Source organism: Littorina saxatilis, linkage group LG5, assembly GCF_037325665.1.
Source record: "Littorina saxatilis isolate snail1 linkage group LG5, US_GU_Lsax_2.0, whole genome shotgun sequence".
NCBI classification, from domain to species: Eukaryota; Metazoa; Mollusca; class Gastropoda; order Littorinimorpha; family Littorinidae; genus Littorina; species Littorina saxatilis.
This window is the reverse complement of record NC_090249.1, coordinates 56159705-56182187: the sequence shown is the minus strand read 5'-3', so window position 1 is coordinate 56182187 and position 22483 is coordinate 56159705. Positions and strand designations below refer to the sequence as shown.

The following is a 22483-nucleotide window of genomic DNA, read 5'->3' as shown; positions in this document are numbered from 1 at the left end:
CACCCAAACTGAATAGGCAGTAACCACAACACCCAACAGGTAGAGTGAAGACTGCCCCGGCTGAGGCTGAAAGCCTAAATGCCCGTAGGCCAGCCGCTGTTCCTCACCCACCGACCTCCGAGAAGGAGTGTCAGGAAGAGGAGTAGTGTATCCGAACAGAGCCGGAAATGCAGCAGACAAAACCGCAAAAAACGGAAGCGAAAGTTGCATAGAGTAGACTGAGGCCGGAGGCCCGAACGCCCGTAGGCCAGTCCTCTGTCAACTCCAGTCAAAACAGCAACGTGTACTTGAAATGGAGGACTTATGCTTCCAGTAAAACCGGAAACACCGAGCCGAAAACGGCTGCCGCACTTGCTGTGAAACACAAATGCCCACGACGGAACAAGAGTGAGACAGAACAGAGGAGGACTGGGGCCGGAACCCGAACGCCCGTAGGCCAGTCCTCAAACAACCCCAGACAAGCCACTACATGCGTTTGTGATGGAGAATCTATGCTTCCGGACAGGAAGTGTAGGAGGCCGAAGCCCCGTTCGGAAAATACCTCGACGTGACCTCTGCCGCAGCCTAGAGGACAGCGTTAAGCCTTTTTCCGAATAACCAGCACGTGTGGAATCGCTGATGACAGACTGAATGTCCGAAACATCCGACGAAAAACCGAAGTCCACGTTACTGGTGGAAGGCCGGTGAAACGGCATAACCGGAAACCGGAAATCCGTCCCCCCCCAACGTCGTCCAAACTCATGCCCTGACCAGGATAAGAGTGAGAAGACGGCAAGCCTGCAGCCGCAGGAACCGGAACGGCAGTCGACGCGACAACCGAAGGTTGAAACGCTGACTGCCGTGGCCAGGGCTGAGACAACACCTGCCCGAAGGGCTGGCGCTGCTCCTCAGCTACCGACATCCGGGAGGAAGTGGAAGCGAAAGAAGCAGTAAATCCGGGCGGAGCCGGAAAAGCACCAGACGAGACCGCGAAAAGCGGAAGCGCCGAATGCGAGGACGGGGGCCGGAAGCCCGAATGCCCGGAAGGCAACGTCCGGTCAACCCCGGAAACGACCACAGTGGGTGCGTACATCAGGGGACCTATGCTTCCGGCGAATGCCGGAAGCGCAGCAGCCGGAAACGGCTGCCGCCATTGCTCAGCCACACAATGGTCCTCGTCGAAGCCAGGGTGCGACTGAACAGAGGACGGGGGCCGGAAGCCCGAATGCCCGAAAGGCAACGTCCGGTCAACCCCGGAAACGACCACAGCGGGTGCGCACATCAGGGGACCTATGCTTCCGGCGAGTGCCGGAAGCGCAGCAGCCGGAAACGGCTACCGCCATTGCTCAGCCACACAATGGTCTTCGACGAAGCCAGGGTGCGACTGAACAGGGGTTTGCGGGTCGTGAACCCGCCGAAAAGAGCTGTGTCCCAGCAGGGAGCGTCCGACGGTCTCACGAGGACCTGTGGACCAGCTCGACTTACTTGAGTCGCCAACCACAGCGGTAGAAGACGAAGAAGCAAAACATCCGCCCTAGACAACGTCTCGGCCGGAAGCGTCAAGGCAGCCAAGGAGCTGACGTCACCCACAGACCGCGGGAACGACGGAAGTCGCAGGCTTGGCACGCAACATTTCTTCTCGTACCAAAGTACGAATCTCCGGAACCGACGTAGATAACGAAGACACCAGTGACACCTGATCTGCTAACGGCAGAGAAGGCGAGCGAGAAGAAACAGTACATACAACAGTATTTGACTGCCCCACAAAGTGTTTGTTCGGGGCAGAAAAAGTAACGGATACAACAGAAAAACATGTTTAGTCCGAAACAACAAGTCCTACGGACTGGTAGATACCTGCTAAAACCTAGCCATGTAAACCACTGTCAGCAAAGCTGATCAACAAAATGGCGGCCAAGCGATAAGTTACTGGACAAAATTTAGAAGTCCAAAAACGGACGAAAATTAAGCAATAACTAAAATTCCTGTCAAACTAATGACGAAATAGGCAATGGCTTACCAACTAACAAAGCAGAAGGCAATAACGCAGGTAAAGTAAGGAGACCCTCACCATAACATAGGCCTAGCCACATTAAGACGCTGTCAGCCAAGCTGAGCAGCCAAAATGGCGACCACACAATAAGTTACTGAAACGCATTTAGGAGTCCAAACGGACGAAAAGTCAGCAACTACAGATAAATTCCTGTCAAACTAATGACAAAAAGGAACAAGCTTACCAACTAATCAAAGCAGAAAGCAAGTAAGAAGGTAATAAAACGTTTACCTCCACATTACATCGGCCTAGCCACATTTTAAAGCTGTCAATCCATGTTGACAACAAAAATGGCTGCCAACGATAGTTACTGAAATTATTACAAGTCCAAAAACGGACGAAAATCAGCAACTACAACAACATTCTTGTCAAAATAATGACCAAAATGGAAAGAGCTCACCAACTACGAAGCAGGAGGCAAGATAGACGGTAAAGTGGCCAGTGGGTGTCAAAAACAAACACCAACAGCACAGCCACTGGGGAGCCAAAAATTCAACAACCTGCTCCTCTGAAAGCTGTAAGGTCGAATGATATGAACCACGTGTTCAGTAGCGGTAGTGACGTGGCATGCACGATGGGAGGTAACTCCCCGGGTGTATGGTCATTACCATGGCTACGTTTACTCTTTTTGTGGTTGGGGTTGCTTCCCTTAGACGGTTAGCCTTTTCAGAACCTAGCATCTCCGATTGTGTCAATGCTATATGTGATTCGGAGTAGGAATATGTAATTAAATGTATATATATGGTTCTCCAGTAAAGTGCAGTTTATTTCCACATGCTCAAGGAAAAGAAGAATGAAAGAAGGGCTGTAAGTGTCTGCAGCAGTCCATCCAAACTGGGCGTTTAAAGGTTTCTTTGGGAGTGCATTTGCTGCACATGTGACAGCTAAGAAGAAAAGAAAGAAAGCGAGAAAAAGAGAACGCACAAAAAATCAAACTTATAAACGGATGAACAAAAGAATGACGGAAAGGCTGTAATCAATTAAACTCTTGCAGCCGTCCAGCAACTGGCAGTTTTTAAAAACCTTTCTCAAAGAGTTTGTTCAGTGTAGAAGGTTTGTGTGACAGTAAAGCGGGGATGACTGAATTATTCCCAGGCTGCCTTTAATTTTCTATTCATAGAATGCATTTGGACAAATCCACACCAACCATTCAAGTTGGGTGTCTCTGTGCAACAAGTCCTTGTGACCAGCTGCAAGTATTTCAATACAGGGTGACATTCTACACAAATCTTCCACACCAATGTCTAACAGTAATTCCCTGTTATCCCGGAAGGTACCCCACTCCCCGAAGGTACCCCACTCCCCGTACTCCTCTAACTCCAGTTAAGTAAGTATCTTGAAAATGTTTTTCTTCGCATGAAAGAAAGCCCATATTCAGTTAACTCAACCTCCTCTATTTCCAAGGGTTTTCAAGGTTGTACAGTACAAAAACTCCACTTTCAGATGACATCCAACCTTCTACAGGGACTAAAATGTGCTGCAGCAAAGCAAAGCTCAAGAAGACCTGCTAGCTGGAGGGAAGTGGTGTCCGAGAAACAGCTGGTCAAGCAAGACTAGGGTAATGGGCAACAAGACAAAAGACTACTGTCTGCCTGCCCACACTGCACTTCAATCGATAATATCACCACCAGCCTTGTGGAATAGCAAGGGAGAGAAGGAAAGAGAGGATCCACAAGCACCAGATCAATACTGTTCATCATCTCTGTCTGTCTCTCTTTCTGTCTCCCGTTACCGTCACTGCTAGACAAGAGCAGCAGGCCAGACTTTCATGACTCACTTCATGTCTTCGTCCTCTCTTACCCCCCCCCCCCCCCCTCCCCCCTTTCCTCCTATGTCTCCCCGCTTCCTATCATGCATTTGACAAATCGGCGGCCAGAGCTTTCTGAGCAGGTTCGGGTAGAGAAAATGACTCCTTGCTTTCCCGCCGATGGCTCTTGGCTATTCCTGGAGCTGATTGCGCTGGATCAGATGCACTTTATCGAGGCTGCATCAGTTTGTGTCACCACTTAGTTCGCCCCTACTTTCATGATCTGATCATTTATTAGGTTCTATTGCTTGACATGAATTTGTGCTCTTTCTATCAAGAATGGATAGTTCCCACAAAATATATTGCCGCACCTTTTTCAATTTCTTTATTTTATGCCCTTAAATTGTATTTCTCCCTCCTGTGTGATCTTGCTTCAAACGCATACGTTCATTGTCCTACAGTAACGGGCGGTGTGGCGGGGTGGTAAGACGTCGGCCTCTTAATCGGAAGGTCGAGGGTTCGAATCCTGGCCGTGGAGATTTTTCCGATCTCCCAGGTCAACGTATGTGCAGACCTGCTAGTGGCTTATCCCCCTTCGTGTGTACACGCAAGCACAAGACCAAGTGCGCACGGAAAAGATCCTGTAATCCATGTCAGAGTTCGGTGGGTTATAGAAACACGAACATACCCAGCATGCTTCCTCCGAAAGCGGCGTATGGCTGCCTAAATGGCGGGGTAAAAACGGCCATTAACGTAAAATTCCACTCGTGCAAAAACACGTGTACGTGGGAGTTTCAGCCCACGAACGCAGAAGAAGATTGTCCTACAGTGACACGTTTCACTCCAATCACTGCTGCTACTTACTCATCTGTTATGCATGATACTCTTTTCAATCAAGGCCCGAATACACATCAGTTACAGCAGACACAGGAAAGCTTTCAACCTATGTTGTAAATGATATTGATTGATATGAATATCCCATTAAAGGGTTCCAGTTACAACGGACCCACGTCTCTATACATGAAGTCCACACGTTTTGTAATATATATTATACATGTCTGTGAAAGAGCACAGTGACAACCCAGACCGAGCTTGATTGACGTGGGCGGCTGGCTGCCTTACGGACATGGTATTAATGAGGTCACTCGACTTGTTCGTCTATACAGAGGAACCTGCATTTTGAGACCTCAAGTTAAAAGCCTCAGAAAAGCATGAGTTAAAAGGAAGGAGTCTTGGATGGAGGTACAATTTCAGAGGTTACGAACAGATATTCTGAACAGTAAGGTCTTGAAAAGGGGAGGGGGTGTCCCACTATAGCGGTAAATGAAATGAAACGCTAAAGCTGGCCCAGCCCAGCTCAACCACCATTCCCCCCTCACCCACCCCAACGGCTTCTTGGAGAAGTCTGTTCCTGGAGGTGTTTTTTTCTTTTTCCTATCTTGTCAAATGAAACTTAAAGGCACAGTAAGCCTCCCGTAAACAATCACAGAGCTCCCCGAGCGTCTAAATACAGTACAAGCATACTTCCATTTGAACGCTCACCGAACGGGAACATCCTGGCTGCTTTCTGTCGAGCGTGAGACATTTTCAAAGAATTTATTTTCGTAGACTTGTTCCGTTAACAACAACGGCGCCTCGTTTTTGCGCTAGACCTAACTTTTAAAATCTAAATAATAAATTGACAGCTTGTTACACAAACATTCTTTAATCATAAAAGAATTCGTTTTTCATCAAGACAAGATCAGAACAATTCGAAGTTGTGAAAGTTTAAAAAAAGAAAAGCCCGGAAGCAGGGTCACGCAAGGGTCGTAGCAGACGACGGCCGGTTTATCAGTGCAAATCGCCGTTCCTCTCAACAGTCAAAAGCCATCGCTAGAGTTCTTGTGAACCACAGCCGTTGTTTCGTGCATAAAAAAAACGTGCTATTGTAGATAAGCTCACGTCGAGTCGCATTCAAATGACTAACTATGACGACTGCATTGTGAACAGGGAAAACTGGATCACACGGGTTCACGATGGCTCAGGGGTAAGATAAACCACGCAAAAATAAATTCTTTGAAAATTGTTCGCTCTTTACGGAGGGCACCTAGGATGTTCTCAATTGGTGAGTGTTTAAATGAAATGGTGTTTGTACTGTGTGTAAAAGCCTGACCGTATCTGTGATGGTTTACGGGAGGCTTACTCTGCCTTTAAAATAAGCCATGAAAGTGAAAATAAGAGTATTCTTTTCTAACAAGAATTACTGAACGTGAAACATAACTATTCTGTTAAACCTCTTTGCAATATCAAGTTGTTTTGCAGAGCCAGCAATAAACTAGTTCCATTTAGACATAATATATACTAGTTCCATTTAGACATATCTAACAGCACTTAAATTATTATTCCGTACTCGGACAGACTGTATTTGAATAAATAAAAAGAAAACACACCAGTAACCAGGTAAGGTACTTCTTTTTTTTTATCAATATTTCGGCATGTAACTGCCTTCTTCAGGATAGTATGAAAAGAATGGAATGACGGCATGAGTCAAAAACAGCTTACCTCATAAAACCAAAATTGGTGTAGTGACAAAAACCAGTGGCTTACAGGTAGCCAAGATAAACCTGAAAACCTTGAGCTCTTGGCAGAGAGGTATGCAGACAACCCCCCCCCCCCCATTCATCTTTCAATGGACTGTAGAGAGAACCAGAGATAGGTTTGCACTTAGAGACCAACTCTACCAGCAATAATTACATGGCAGACTGGAATGCAGACAACTCCCCCCCCCCCCTCCCCCAATACAACCCTCAAATGTATATTTTTTTAGGAGTCAGCATTACACTTGTTTAAAAGCGAAATTCCTCAAGCCCAGGTGCATTGCGAATCTGGGCAGACAAGTGAGAGAGAGTGGGGGAGGGAGGGAGGGAGGGAGAGCTAGACACAGACACAGACAATGACAATGACAATTCTTTATTTAACGAGGGTAGTAGATTAAGCAGTGGTCTGCTTTTTTACATCCAGCCCTCGCCCTAAAGAGGGACTAACTACCATAATCTATTCTTCTTCTTCTTCGTTTTTTCCAGCGTGCCTGTCTTGGTATCATCCTATTAACAAGAAGAGCAAACGCTCGATCGAGTCACTTTCGCAGTTCTGAATATTATATGAGGCATCAGATGGACAGGAAGAAATTGCTATTCACAACACAATGAGTCACGTTCACATAAAATTTGAGCCCGGTCACTTTTATAGTTTCCGAGAAAAGCCCAACGTTAAGTTGTGTGTTGCCGAACAGAAAAGGCTAGTTATCTCCCTTGTTTTTCTGATAACGTTCGTAAAAGGCTACAGATGTAAATACTTTGATGTAAAGAATAATCCTACAAAGTTTCAATCACATCCGATGAACTTTGTCAAAGATATAAAATGTCTAATTTTTCCTTTGACGCTGACCTGTGACCTTGAAAAAGGTCAAAGGTCAACGAAACCATCGTTAAAGTGTAGAGGTCATTGGAGGTCACGACTAAACAAAATATGAGCCCGATCGCTTTGATAGTTTCCGAGAAAAGTCCAACGTTAAGGTGGTGTCTACGGACGGCCGGCCGGACGGCCGGCCGGACGGACAGACTAACACTGACCGATTACATAGAGTCACTTTTTCTCAAGTGACTCAAAAATACAAGATACAAAAAAAAAAAAAAAAAAAAAAAAAGACAGGGGGAGGGAGGGAGGGAGAGATAGAAAAAGAGCTATATATGCAGACAGACGCAAGAGAGAAGAAGAGAGAGATGGGTAGACCAGAGAGAGAGAGAGAGAGAGAGGATGAGAGAGAGAGAGAGAGAGAGAGAGAGAGAGAGAGAGAGAGAGAGAGAGAGAGAGAGAGAGAGAGTGATGCAGACAGAAACGAGAGAAAGAGAGGGAGGGGTAGACACGAGAGAGAGAGAGGTAGAGAGGCAGCCACAAGGCAGCCAAACCACTCTTTGGCCAAACTCAGCCCAATTGAGCAGCAGCAGGTAGGGGCACTGGCGGCAAGCGATCTCCAAACTGTCGTCTGTAATCTAGCTTAGCGGGCTCCGCTGCCACAGAGTTCATCTTCCTCCCTATACAATTCAGACACACTTCCCGCCACCTGAAGAGTTGGCTTGGACCTTGGCCAATTAGACAGACCTCACCCATCTTCATTTTGAAAGTCTAGGCTGGGAGGAGAGGTGGGCGATTCAGTGGTGGCGGCACCGTTCCTTCTCCGACTGTCAATGTACCTGATGGCCTTTCTCCCGCATCCCAAGAAGTAGGTGAGTATTTTTGGAAGTCTCTTCAATGCGGGTTATACTAGGCTTGTAAAAACGAACTAGACTTCAACTCTAGTGTAGATCATGTGGTGGAAAGCCCTGTACGGTTATTACAAAGGCTTCCTATATTTTATCAGGTACCCCAAAAAGGCAAGCTTTGTTGGGGGAGGGGGGGGGGGGGGGGCTGACCTGTAAACTTTTCTTGCTTGCGTTGCAAAATTCAACATGCCTAGTCTAAATCGTCAGTCTTTCTAATAATCAAACGGTTTTTGAATCCGAAGCTCTCATTAGCTCATGTTTGAGTGACCAACAACATCATCTTAAAGTCTGTCCCCTGTACCGTTTTGGAACACAGATTCAGCAAAAGTTGCAAACAAAGGATGTAGGCAGACGACATTAAAAGAGACAGAGAGATAGACAGACAGAGAGACAAACAGACAGACAGACAATTTGCTCACCTTCCATGGTCTCTACACATTGGCCAGCAGGAGGCAGGCTTGAGGCATACGGTTGCTGCAACATGATCGGTTAGAGTGAATTCAGAGCCCGCACTCACACACACACGCACGACGATAGACACAATTTAATCAGCTACCTTCAATACATATCTATTCAGGTGCAGACATTGTTGATAAAACATGACATCAAGCATAAAAACCCAGACGGCAGACAGAAACATGGGTGATTGGAAAATGGTTGGTGAAAGAGCAACAAGTCGCGTAAGGCGAAAATACAATATTTAGTCAAGTAGCTGTCGAACTCACAGAACGCAATGCCATTTTTCAGCAAGACCGTATACTCGTAGCATCGTCAGTCCACCGCTCATGGCAAAGGCAGTGAAATTGACAAGAAGAGCGGGGTAGTAGTTGCGCTAAGAAGGATAACACGCTTTTCTGTACCGATCTTTGTTTTAACTTTCTGAGCGTGTTTTTAATCCAAACATATCATATCTATATGTTTTTGGAATCAGGAACCGACAAGGAATAAGATGAAAGTGCTTTTAAATTGATTTGGACAATTTAATTTTGATAATAATTTTTATATATTTAATTTTCAGAGCTTGTTTTTAATCCGAATATAACATATTTATATGTTTTTGGAATCAGCAAATGATGGAGAATAAGATAAACGTAAATTTGGATCGTTTTATAAATTTTTATTTTTTTTTACAATTTTCAGATTTTTAGTGACCAAAGTCATTGATTAATTTTTAAGCCACCAAGCTGAAATGCAATACCGAAGTCCGGGCTTTGTCGAAGATTACTTGACCAAAATTTCAACCAATTTGGTTGAAAAATGAGGGCGTGACAGTGCCGCCTCAACTTTCACGAAAAGCCGGATATGACGTCATCAAAGACATTTATCAAAAAAATGAAAAAAACGTTCGGGGATTTCATACCCAGGAACTCTCATGTCAAATTTCATAAAGATCGGTCCAGTAGTTTAGTCTGAATCGCTCTACACACACACACACACAGACACACACACAGACACACACACGCACATACACCACGACCCTCGTTTCGATTCCCCCTCGATGTTAAAATATTTAGTCAAAACTTGACTAAATATAATAACATTAAAAATGGAGAGAACAAAATTATGGTGATGATTGCTAATAGTACTATCGAATTAACTGTCCCAAGTTAACACCAACAGAGGCAAGAAAGAGAAAAGTGTTTGGTGTTAAAAGGGATGAAAGTGTGATGATGTTGGGGATCCTGGATTTATGTTGTTCGTTGTTGCATCAATGTTGCTCAAACTGCATCATACCACACACCTAGCTCAGGTTTGGTTTAGTAGTATTTAAAGCGCGGAGAGCTATATAAGCTATCATTATTATTATTGTTATTATTATTATTATCATCATTATTTAAAAAAAAGTTAATTACGGAATTTACAGGTCAAATAAATGATGTTTTCATTGAATGAACGGTCAGGTTTGGCCAACATAGCAGTACCTGACAGCTTCAAGCAATCTGACAGCAGAATCTCAATAAAATGATGGAACTAATGCCAGAAATGAATGAACCTGACAGAACATTTTCCCCACTGGAATCTGCTTCTTATCAATGTCATCCTGATCTATCATTATCCTGACATGACCTCCAACACACCTGCTGCCCTTACAGGCAGCGGACTTATGCATTTAATAACAGACATGTGTGATCTAACAAACTGCTGCATGTGTTCCACTCTGATGATACAGCCTGGAGGGCAAAACTCCCCGAAATCACGCAGAACGAAACAGCTGGCCTGACAGTGACACAGACAGTAAGGCATGTTCTGAATGAACAACAAGTGCAAGAAACATGACGACAGAATGCACAAGTCCCTGGAGGCCGAAAGCTCAACCAGTAGCTACTTGCAATAGAAGACCTCTGCCTCTTGACCTCCAGCAAATTATTATTTTCAGTCCGGAAACCGTGAAGCGGTTGTCGCGCTGAACTATTTCTCTCTTGCCTGCCCGTAGAGGCCACCGCCATACAAAGGTCAAGGAAGGATCGTCGAGTTGTATTACGCACATACAGGCAATCAAACGCTATCGGAAGAAATGATCTGCAACTCCCTGCACGGCGTTCACCGACATCAAGAGAAGGTGACTGGTCTGGCTGAAGCCAAGCTGGGTGTTGTTTTATTCTAGTCTTGATTTCGTGTTCTATGGCGCCATCGTTACCTCAGAACCCTAGCTGGGCGTTTCCCTCGTCTCGATAATACAGGCGTGTTCACTAAACGTTCAGGCGGGTAATTATGATAAACACCTCTCCATTTTGTTTTCGTCTGAACAGGTTATCATGAAACACGCCTCGCCATTTTTGTTTTGCACCCTGCAGAGACATCCTTGGTATTCTGCACGTGCGTGCTTCGTGTTGTTGTCCACTAAATCTTCGTGAATTCTACTCACTAGTGCAGTTCCGACATGCTTGATTTGTTCCTTCTCCGACACAGTTGAAAAATGCTGTGGTACGAATGCAGCCCTAACTCTGTGGTACGAATGCAGCCCTGAACTTCTGCGAAGTCGGTCAGGACGAAACACAAGAATGCAAATGACTTGTTCTAGTAAATATTTCAAAGGGACAGCTTTTATGACTGCTGCGACTGCCAACATCAATACCACACACTAGCCATATCGCAGAACTGGCCGGGGGGGGGGGGGGGGGGGGGTTACAGAGGACTAAGAGAGTGTGGCCATTAGCTCGATGGTGTAATGGAAGTTGTAACCGGAAGAGAAAGAACTCAAGCACCCTCGGCTGGCGCCAGCGTGTCTGCGCTAAGGAAAATGGCGGGAAATGACTCTTCAGGGCCAGCTTCTTTCAAACACCTCCAGACACTTGAGCAGAAAAGTCTAGATGGTCTCAGAATAACTGCCTACTGGCCGAGCTCTCCGTGAGATGTAAGCACTGAGTGAGGTCGCGGCCTTCAAGATCTCCTGACCTCGTTTTGACGATTTGTTTTACACAGTTGGGATACTGACGGACCGCTTTTCGTCATCATGCTTGTTTTTTCGATGACTCAACAGGAAGAACAGTTCATTGTATCGGTCCATCTTTGATCATACAGAAAACCCAGCTCGCACCAGTCAGTGCTAGAACTGCTCTAATTTTATTTATTTTGTTAGAGCTAAAACTAATCTTGCTTTCCTGTTCAGAGCTTTCTCAGCCTCCCATTCAACACTTTTTGCAAATGTCTCCTTTCAAAAAAATCCTCATCGCTGGAGTAAATTACGAAAGGCTTAAAGCTGCGGATTATTTTCATTCAGAATACAACAAAGGTCAAATGACAAACAGTTCGCGGGGATTTGGCTATCTGACCCGATTAAAACTAATAAGAAGACAGGCACTCGTGTAAAGACATCCATGGACAATATCACTCCATCAAGGTCGTGTTCCGCACATACACTGAGAATCTTCAAGCTGCATTCATTGTACACCGCCCATCACAAAACGTTTGTTTGTTTGTTTGCTTAACGCCCAGCCGACCACGAAGGGCCATATCAGGGCGGTGCTGCTTTGACATTTAACGTGCGCCACACACAAGACAGAAGTCGCAGAACAGGCTTCATGTCTCACCCAGTCACATTATTCTGACACCGGACCAACCAGTCCTAGCACTAACCCCATAATGCCAGACGCCAGGCGGAGCAGCCACTAGATTGCCAATTTTAAAGTCTTAGGTATGACCCGGCCGGGGTTCGAACCCACGACCTCCCGATCATGGGGCGGACGCCTTACCACTAGGCCAACCGTGCCGGTCTCACAAAACGTGACGAATAGTGTCTGCAATACGACATGATAGAGAGAGACATGTGTGATAAACTGAAGTAAGTCTGCAGCACCAACGCAGCATCTTCTGACAAGCCAGACGAGGGAAGAGACACAAAGACTTTCTTTTAGCGCATCATCCTAATAGATCAAGAGGCCAGATTAATGAATCAATAACCCCAAAAAACAAAACCCCGAGACCAGACATGCAGGTGCATGAACAAAGAATGAACCGCCATCAGTGCTGCCAAGGAAAGAAAGAAAAAAAACCTTGCTGGAAGATTCAACAACAAAAAGTAGGACGAGGTTGAGATGCGTGAGAACAGAAGACGAGGGGAACAGGGAGGGAGGAAGGGGTAGAGAAGATAACAGAGGGTTTGGGAGGGGGGGAGGGGGTGGGGGTGGCGGGGAGGAGAAAAACCGATGATCATTCACTGCTCACTGATCCCGTAAGGGTTGTAGAGGCACTACTTCAAGCCGCCAGATCAGATCAGCAATAACAGTTAACTTAAATTGAATTAAAGTTAACTTTAACTGCTGACCCTAACGGCTTGACGCATTGCATCTACACCAGCAGTAGAAGATCTATGTTTGCTGCACTGACGAACGCTGCACCAGATGTCTCAACCGATGATGAGAACTCCGAAGTAACCCGGAGACAGCAGCAGACTGAGTCAGGGAAGGGTGGGGAGAGGCGGGGGTGTCAAAGCGATACAGAGAAAAAGAGGCAGGGAGATAGGAGGAAGCCAGCGAGGGGAGGAGAAGAACAGGAAGAAACTGGGTTGACGAATGCCTTTTCTCTTCCTCGGCAAGGCCACTCTGACCCGACCTAGTCCCCTCTGACCTTCAAAACCCCGGATCTATCTTCAGCTCAGCATACTATAGTACAGTGGAACCCCTCATGATACCCCCTCCCTTTTTATATTTAGTCAAGTTTTGACTAAATATTTTAACATCGAGGGGGAATCGAAACGAGGGTCGTGGTGTATGTGCGTCTGTCTGTCTGTGTGTGTGTGTGTGTGTGTAGAGCGATTCAGACTAAACTACTGGACCGATCTTTATGAAATTTGACATGAGAGTTCCTGGGTATGAAATCCCCGAACGTTTTTTTCATTTTTTTGATAAATGTCTTTGATGACGTCATATCCGGCTTTTCGTGAAAGTTGAGGCGGCACTGTCACGCCCTCATTTTTCAACCAAATTGGTTGAAATTTTGGTCAAGTAATCTTCGACGAAGCCCGGGGTTCGGTATTGCATTTCAGCTTGGTGGCTTAAAAATTAAGTAATGACTTTGGTCATTAAAAATCTGAAAATTGTAAAAAAAAATAAAAATTTATAAAACGATCCAAATTTACATTTATCTTATTCTCCATCATTTTCTGATTCCAAAAACATATAAATATATATGTTATATTCGGATTAAAAACAAGCTCTGAAAATTAAATATATAAAAATTATTATAAAAAATTTGTTTTCGAAATCAATTCAAAAACACTTTCATCTTATTCCTTGTCGGTTCCTGATTCCAAAAATATATAGATATGATATGTTTGGATTAAAAACACGCTCAGAAAGTTAAAACGAAGAGAGGTACAGAAAAGCGTGCTATCCTTCTTAGCGCAACGAATACCCCGCTCTTCTTGTCAATTCCACGGGCACTGCCTTTGCCACGGGCGGTTGAGTGACGATGCTACGAGTATACGGTCTTGCTGCGTTGCGTTGCGTTCAGTTTCATTCTGTGAGTTCGACAGCTACTTGACTAAATATTGTATTTTCGCCTTACGCGACTTGTTAAGACCTTGCTTTCATTACTTCTGTACATTAACCTTCTTTTTGAGACTCCCTTCTTTTTAAGACTCCCTTCTTTTTGAGACTCGCTCTTTTTTAAGACCCAATTTTCTCAATTTTTTTGAGTTCTTAAAAAGGGGAGAGTGTTTCAACTGTAGTCCTCTAAATATCTACCGACCAAGACAGAATTGCAACTACAGTAGAAAGCCAAAAGGGTCGTTCAGTTTGTGTGAGAGGGGTATTTTTAGGGCAGTCTCTTTGCACAAGTTTGTGAGAGTGAAGTGAGAAAGAATGGGGAGAGAAGAGAAAAATGCACAAGACACATGCCCCACTTTTCGGGTTTTGCACCAGGATGTGTCACAGAGTGGGGCCCAGGGGAATGAAAGTGATGGGGGCGGGAGGCTGTGTGTGTGTGTGTGTGTGTGTGTGTGTGTGTGAGAGAGAGAGAGAGAGAGAGAGAGAGAGAGAGAGAGAGAGAGAGAGAGAGAGAGAGAGAGAGAGTGAATGCAGTGTGTGTGTTTGAGAGTAAAAGAGTGTGTGTGTGAGAAAGAGATAGTGTGGGTGTGTGAGTGTGTGTGTGTGTGAGAGAGAAAGAGAAAAAGAAAGAGGGTATTTGGGCGTGCGTGTGTATGTGTGTGAGGGATTCAGATTCAAAACATTGTCATAAAGGGATGAAGGTTTCAGTTTATAGAGTTTGAAATTGAAAAGTCTTAAAACAGAAGATTCACAGTTCTTATGAATGACAACAGATACACATACAATATACGCCAAGAACAACACTTACCTCGTCTGGGTTTCTTCCACAAAGTTCGTCAACACAAACGAGGATTGACTTTTGGTGAAATTCATCTTTGATTCCCATATCCTGAAACACACAAAAAGAACAGTCCTTAAGTAAAGTGTATGAAATCATTCGATTCATCATGACTAAGAACTGTGTTTGGCAACTCAAGTAAAAGTGTGTGTGTGTGTGTGTGTGTGTGTGTGTGTGTGTGTGTGTGTGTTGCATGTGAGCCTGCAAAATTGAAGCCATCAGCACCAAATAGATGAAAGATTACTGCCCCCCATAAACAATGAAAAACTGACAGACTTCTTCTTCTTCTGCGCTCATGGGCTGAAACTCCCAAGTACACTCGTGTTTTTTGCACAAGTGGAATTTTACGTGTCTGACCGTTTTTTACCCCGCCATTTAGGCAGCCATACGCCGTTTTGGGAGGAAGCATGCTGGATATTTTCGTGTTTCTATAACCCACCGAACTCTGACATGGATTACAGGATCTTTTTCGTGCGCACTTGGTCTTGTGCTTGCGTGTACACACGGGGGTGTTCGGACACCAAGGAGAGTCTGCACACAAAGTTGACTCTGAGAAATAAATCTCTCGCCGAACGTGTGGACGAACTCACGCTGACAGCGGCCAACTGGATACAAATCCAGCGCGCTACAGACTGAGCTACATTCCCGCCCTGACTGACAGACAATGAAAGAGGTTTCAACCTTCATGGGTTTAGCCTTAGCCCTTCAAGCAAAAGGCTATTTTCAGGAACAAATTTGTTTGTTTGTTTGCTTAACGCCCAGCCGACCACGAAGGGCCATATCAGGGCGGTGCTGCTTTGACATATAACGTGCGCCACACACAAGACAGAATTCGCAGCACAGGCTTCATGTCTCACCCAGTCACATTATTCTGACACCGGACCAACCAGTCCTAGCACTAACCCCATAATGCCAGACGCCAGGCGGAGCAGCCACTAGATTGCCAATTTTAAAGTCTTAGGTATGACCCGGCCGGGGTTTGAACCCACGACCTCCCGATCACGGGGCGGACGCCTTACCACTAGGCCAACCGTGCCGGTTTCAGGAACAAAAGAGCTAAACAAAAGAGCTAAACACATAATGATCATTCTCCATAGGTTAAAAAAAATATACAGTGAAATTGGGAAGTAAGATCCAAGAAAGGTGGATTCAGGTAGAATGTGAGGATTCCGGTAGCAGGAACTCTTAAAACTGTACATAGACATAGTTTTCATTCAATGATTCATGAATAATGTATGTGTCCATAAGTATAATTTTCTAAATGCTGTGGAAGTACAGTTCACTCAAGGTACAAATGTTGAAAGTTTTCATTGAATTTCTACCCTCCCTATCCAAAGAATATCAGGCCACAAAAAATGTTGGCAAAGTATAAGGTTTTAATTCATTGCATGTTGCACTGTATTCCATAGCTCACAGGTTTAATAATGTACATGTATTCAAGCTTGGTCACCTGCAATTTAATTAATATATTAAGCAAGTAGTGTACACAAAGCAACAATCTTTTATTTAAATATTCAAAACTGTTGTCCGAAAAGAAACAAGCATACAACCCCCTCCCCCCCCCCCATACACACACTAATTATATTTAAGGATCTCCAGAAAAATCAGTAGTAACGTGACAGCAGAGTCTGTGCAGTTCATCTGCACATGTGTGCATTCCATGCTCGCACCATATAGCATGTCCATGGCGACCAACATTTTGCAGTGCGCAAAACACGCACAAGCAGTAGAATACGAACGTGTGCGTGCGGAAAGACAAAACAAAACCACACAGAGAGCTACGAAGTCATAGCAGAACACACATAACCAGGCGTTACTCAGCAACGGACGTAACCGCCGACTGCGGCCAACTGACCGGTACGTGTCCCGTAATCTACCTGTGACCCCAATCGATATTGTTCTGTTAGTGGTCGTTATACTCCGAGAGGTAGTTGGTGATATCTATGCTGTGGTGTAATCATCATTAGTGTCTCGATCTTGTTTGGGTTGCTGTGTACGTGTCACTACTGGGTAGGTCAGCAGACAAACATCAGTACATGTATATATCACACACTCACCAGAGAGAGAGAGAGAGAGAGAGAGAGAGAGAGAGAGAGAGAGAGAGAGAGAGAGAGAGAGAGAGAGAGAGAGAGAGAGTTCTTTATTTAACGAGGGTAGTAGATTAAGCAGTGGTCTGCTTTTTTACATCCAGCCCTCGCCCTAAAGAGGGACTAACTACAAAAATGAAATAAAAATACAAGATAAAAAATAGAAAATAGAAAAACTAAAATTCTACATTTCAGATAACTAAAGTGAAAACACATTATACATAATTATGTACACAAAATGCATTGCATTGAGGTAAATTGCGAGTTAATTGATGTGAATTAAGTGGTATAGTGCAGCTTGCACTTTCTCAACATCATGCTCTAATCCATACATTGCATTTTAAAGAAAATCAATCAAACAAGCAAGACATTGCTAAGATCATCACACATCTAAATAGTGGTTGGTTTTTAAGCCCCTTCATCCGAAAAGGGTTTGTGTACATTATACCAATAAAGAGGAGAGAGGCATGAGAGAGAGAGAGAGAGAGAGAGAGAGAGAGAGAGAGAGAGAGAGAGAGAGAGACGCACGTGCGGCAGTAAGTATGCAGTAGTAAATGCGTGACAGATTAGTGTCAATGCATGTTTAAAAAAGATTATATTAGAGAGACACGTTCCCCGTGTACGCCAGTGTGTGTGTGTGAGCGCGTGTGTCCGTCTGTGTTTTAGAAGGAAAGTGACAGTGACTGAAACAGTCAGACGAAATACAAATCACGAGGGTTGAGAGACAAGAAGACAATGACAATTCTCCAACTCCGAGGGAGAGATGGATGTTCCGATCCGCCAGTCCTCACCTTTTGTTCCACACATCGCAACCATAAATACTCCCACCATGTCTGCATCAGCACACTTTATGAAACACACGTGTAGACACTTCTCAACTTGCAGATCATATACATATATGTGTATCCGTCTCCAGAAAACACACACGACAAAAAAAATCAGCAAAAACACCACCAATGAAAAAAATCCACACACGCGGCACTCTCCGCAACTACACCGAAGACGAAGTAAAATCACTTTTCTCTCTTCACGCTCTTTCCCCCTGCTGACGGCAAGGTAAATGCTCGCTTGTTCTGTCGTCTGCTTCTCCTCTACAACACAAGCTCTCTCTCGCTCGGCTCCGCCACAGCCAATCTAATCTGTCCGATCTTGGCAGCCGACCAATCCGCGCTCGCCATACAACAGCGAACACGGCACAGCACAGGAGGGAGGGAGGGAGTGAAAATTAAGGGCGAGGGAGGGGTAGTGGGAAAACGTGAGGGACGAAACGCAGGAAAGGGAAAGGGAGGGGAGAAGGGGTTGGAGAAAGGGGCCTCAGGCCAGCTGGGGGGGGGGGGGGGGGGGGGGGGGAACTAGAAACTCGGTCACTGTAATGACCTGCCGAGAATAGATACACGGCTGCCTTTGACCGAGACGAGGTGCGTTGAACATTCTCAAGCCGTCTTATTTGACTGAGGTTGCGGTTTTCATACTTGGCAGTGGAAAAAATGGCGGCATTGTTTCCCTCTCTTGCCTTATTAAATTTAAAAAAAATAAATTTAAAAAAATAAAAGGAAAAAGAGGAAAGGAGAAATGGAGGGAACGAAAGAGAGAAAGATGAAAGGTGAGGGGGTAGCGTTGTAAGCCGGCTGTCAGAATTATGACAATCATCAATTAACAGAGAGATACGAGAGAGAGAGAGAGAGTTGTGCCTCCCGAAGTTGAGAATTGAACGTCTGAAGCGGCTATTTTCATATTTTGTATCTCCAAAATGAACTTGTAACGAGAGCGTGTCGGAAAGTGTGTTGGGGGGGGGGGGGGGTGTCGGCGCGCCGCACAGGAGAGCTGTGACCGCAAATTGGTCAGTTGTGACTTCCACTGTGTGACATAACCCGCGCGCTGGGTGTGTGTGTGGAGAGAGGGGGGAGGGGGAGAGAGAGAGGGAGCGAGAGAGAAACATTGAAACATTGAACTTTTGAAACATTGAACTTTATTACAGGAAAGATAGCATTAGGTCCGTAGGACCTTTCTTACAGCTAGTCCTGATCTAGAGAGAGAGAGAGAGAGAGAGAGAGAGAGAGAGAGAGAGAGAGAGAGAGAGAGAGAGAGAGAGAGAGAGAGAGAGAGAGAGAGAGAGAGAGAGAGAGAGAGAGAGAGAGAGATTTCTAAGTGGCGTTGGTCCGTCCGTCAGCACGCAATCTTCCACTTTATCACCCCACCACCAGACACAGTGACCGCAAGCAAAAGGTGTTGTAACTCCATGAAGTAAGCACCACCTTTCAGTCTCACCACCATTGTGAAGTCTACAACAGCGTCATTCCACTTCTCCTAGTCTAAATACGTCCTGCTGGTTTGTCCACGCTTGACCGCATGGTAACAATGGAGGTAGGTAAGCTATAAGCTGTTCACCCCCCCCCCCCCCCCCAAGAAACCCGCTACTGGAAAACTAGGCTAAGATTATACTCTGGGCGACGCAGCCACCCGTGAAACACATAATGACAGATCTGTAACTCGAAGCCCGGAGAATACACCCAAAGATACCATTTACGGGCAAGGACGGGTGAGTGGAATACTACCCGGGTAAAATGGACTCGCTTTTTTTTTATCCCACCCCCACCCCACCCGGCTTCCTCAGATTTTCTGTTCATGGCCTCTGCATCATTACCTCCTTTTTAAGACCCGGTTTTCTCAGATTTGTGGAGGTCTTACACGATAGGTTCCACTGTACCCGAGTCTCTCTCTTCCCCCACCCCAACACCTCCCCCTTCCTGTCCCAAGATAGGCCAAATGGTTCTAAGAGGACATTAAAACTAATTATCATCAACCTCCCCCTTTCTCTGTGCAGACTAAGAAAGATTGAACTCAGGGGGTAAGTGTCCGGGAGGTGAAACTGAATGCCAGGTGATTGCGCTGTAGCTACTATGGAAGCATAGAATGGTGACACCTGTGTTCCTTCAAACTGTAACCTTAAACTATAAACTCAATCCTTTCTTTCCTGATGTGTTCATGCGACGGCAGTTGTCATGTGTGTGTTTAAAAAAAAAAAGAAGTCTACTCTGTGTGTGTGTGCATTCGTGAGTCTGACAAGAGACAAAAAGAGACGGGGGGGGGGGGGGGAGAGCGAGAGCGAGACACACACACACGGTACCCCAACCTGACAATGACAAAAGATTCCATACATGTTCACCTCACGCCACTTCAACGCTCGAATGAAGCAGCAGAAAGTAAAAATAATAAACAAAATCAAAACAAAATCCCAGCAGAAAGTTAACAAAAACTTTTCATCTTGAAGCCGTTATGAGTGGCGACAGGCCAGCTCCGGCAGTGGCACTGGCACCGCCAGGGAGCTTCGAGGGAAACGTCGGTGCCCTGAGGGCCAGTCTTCGCGAAATAATCCCCTCTTTCGCTTGCCTTCTGCTGACCCCAATCTCCCGCTTTCTGCCTGACCGGGGATTACATCATGCGCTAGGTAATTTGTACAGGTGGGTGGAGGGTGGGGGTGGGTTTACAGATCTTTTGACCATCGTTAAATAAGTAGAGGCAGATCTGTCAAAGTTCGGTCAAAAAAACAGACAGTTAAATGAGGTAGTGTCTATATACAGATCATCATCTTTTGTCAATGGCTTAATTAGTAGAAGCAGAACTGTCCGAGTTCGGTAAAAAAAACAAAAAACCCAGACAGTTCAAAGTTCCCCATTTTTAAGAATTAAAATCAATTCCTGTGCTGGAAAGCCCATCCATTCCCCTATCGGCTGTGAGGAGGTAGTGTTTATACAGATCTTCTGTTCATGGCCTAGTTAGTAGAGGCACAATTTTCTGAGTTCGGTCAAAAACCGGGTAAAGCTCAATCTTCAGAATTTCTGTTTATATAATATAACTGTGTATTGCCTGTTTCGTGGTGATATCAAAGTTATAAGTAGACTTTCCAATTTATTTCAGAAACCATACTTAATGTTCCTGTTAAAATGGTTTTGGATCCATATATCTTCGGGAAAAGAATTGGTTCTGAGGACTGGCCCGGTCAGTCGGGCTGGAGTGTAAAAGTCAGTTATTCGTCATCAACGTTTCCTTACTTGTTGTAGAACACAAACACACACACACACACACACACACACACACACACACACACACACACACACACACACACACACACACACACACACACACGCACACACACGCACACACACAGTATTTTACAAACTTCTATTATCCATTTCTTTTTCTAGCTACTTTTCAGGAGAGCGTTTCTCGATTGAACCATTACTGTTCCACATCCGTATCTTCCAGAATAGCAGATGGCCATTTCCTGTGCAAGACAAGGCAAGGTTTTTCTTGAGCAGATTTACGAAACCCACCATTTTCCGAGTTACACAGACCCACTTCTTTGCCATTGCGATGCTTTACGAGACAGTTTGAAACGTTTCTTGGACACATTTACGAATACCATCATTTCCTGAGTTATACAGACCCTCTTCTTTGCCAATGTAATGCTTTACGAGACAGTTTGAAACGTTTCTTGGACACATTTACGAATACCATCATTTCCTGAGTTATACAGACCCTCTTCTTTGCCAATGTAATGCTTTACGAGACAGTTTGAAACGTGTCTTAGGCAGACTTACGAAATCCATCATTTCCTTTGTTATACTGTCCCACTTCTTTGCTAATGCATTGCTTTACGAGACAATTTTAAACGTTTCTTGGACAAACTTACGAAACGCATCATTTGAACATTTTCTGAGTTATACAGACCCACTTCTCTGCCAATGCAATGCTTTACGAGACAGCTTGAAACGTTTCTTGGACAAAATTACTAAATCAATCATTTCCTGAGTTATACAGACCCACCTTTTCGCCAATGCAGTATATCTTCCTACGAAACAAGATTATTTTCAGCAGCCCTAAAGTAAGCTTCTCCAAAAATGGCAGCAGCTCTATGGTAAGTTCTTGCTGTCAAACATCAATCCCGCCTGTTGGTATCAGTTTATACCAGAGACAGTTGTCTCTGCTTATGTACCTTCCACTGGCGTATGGTTGGTTATAGTTTTTTAACGTCCCTACGGCCGACAGCGCTATGCGGGACCGATGTAAGGTTGTTTGCCTTTCTCAGTTTACATGGCGAACCTCGTTTAGTTCTATCCTTTCTCAGTTTACATGGTGAACCTCGTTTAGTTCTATCCTTTCTCAGTTTACATGGTGAACCTCGTTTAGTTCTATCCTTTCTCAGTTTACATGGTGAACCTCGTTTAGTTCTATCCTTTCTCAGTTTACATGGCGAACCTCGTTTAGTTCTATCCTTTCTCAGTTTACATGGCGAACCTCGTTTAGTTCTATCCTTTCTCAGTTTACATGGCGAACCTCGTTTAGTTCTTTCCATTCTCAGTTTACATGGCGAACCTCGTTTAGTTCTTTCCATTCTCAGTTTACATGGCGAACCTCGTTTAGTTCTATCCTTTCTCAGTTTACATGGCGAACCTCGTTTAGTTCTATCCTTTCTCAGTTTACATTTTTTGTT

The 22483-nt window shown here is 44.9% G+C and overlaps 1 protein-coding gene across 1 annotated transcript in view; it reads right to left on the bottom strand.

Annotated features, from left to right (window-relative positions):
* LOC138967488 (phosphatidylinositol 3-kinase regulatory subunit alpha-like) overlaps positions 1–22483 on the bottom strand; it is a gene marked incomplete in the record, with an annotated part of 127949 nt that overhangs the window by 19828 nt on the left and 85638 nt on the right. The window contains 2 exon segments of the mRNA XM_070340048.1: positions 8497–8551; positions 14873–14953. Of these exon segments, the coding sequence (XP_070196149.1) occupies positions 8497–8551; positions 14873–14953 (136 nt within the window).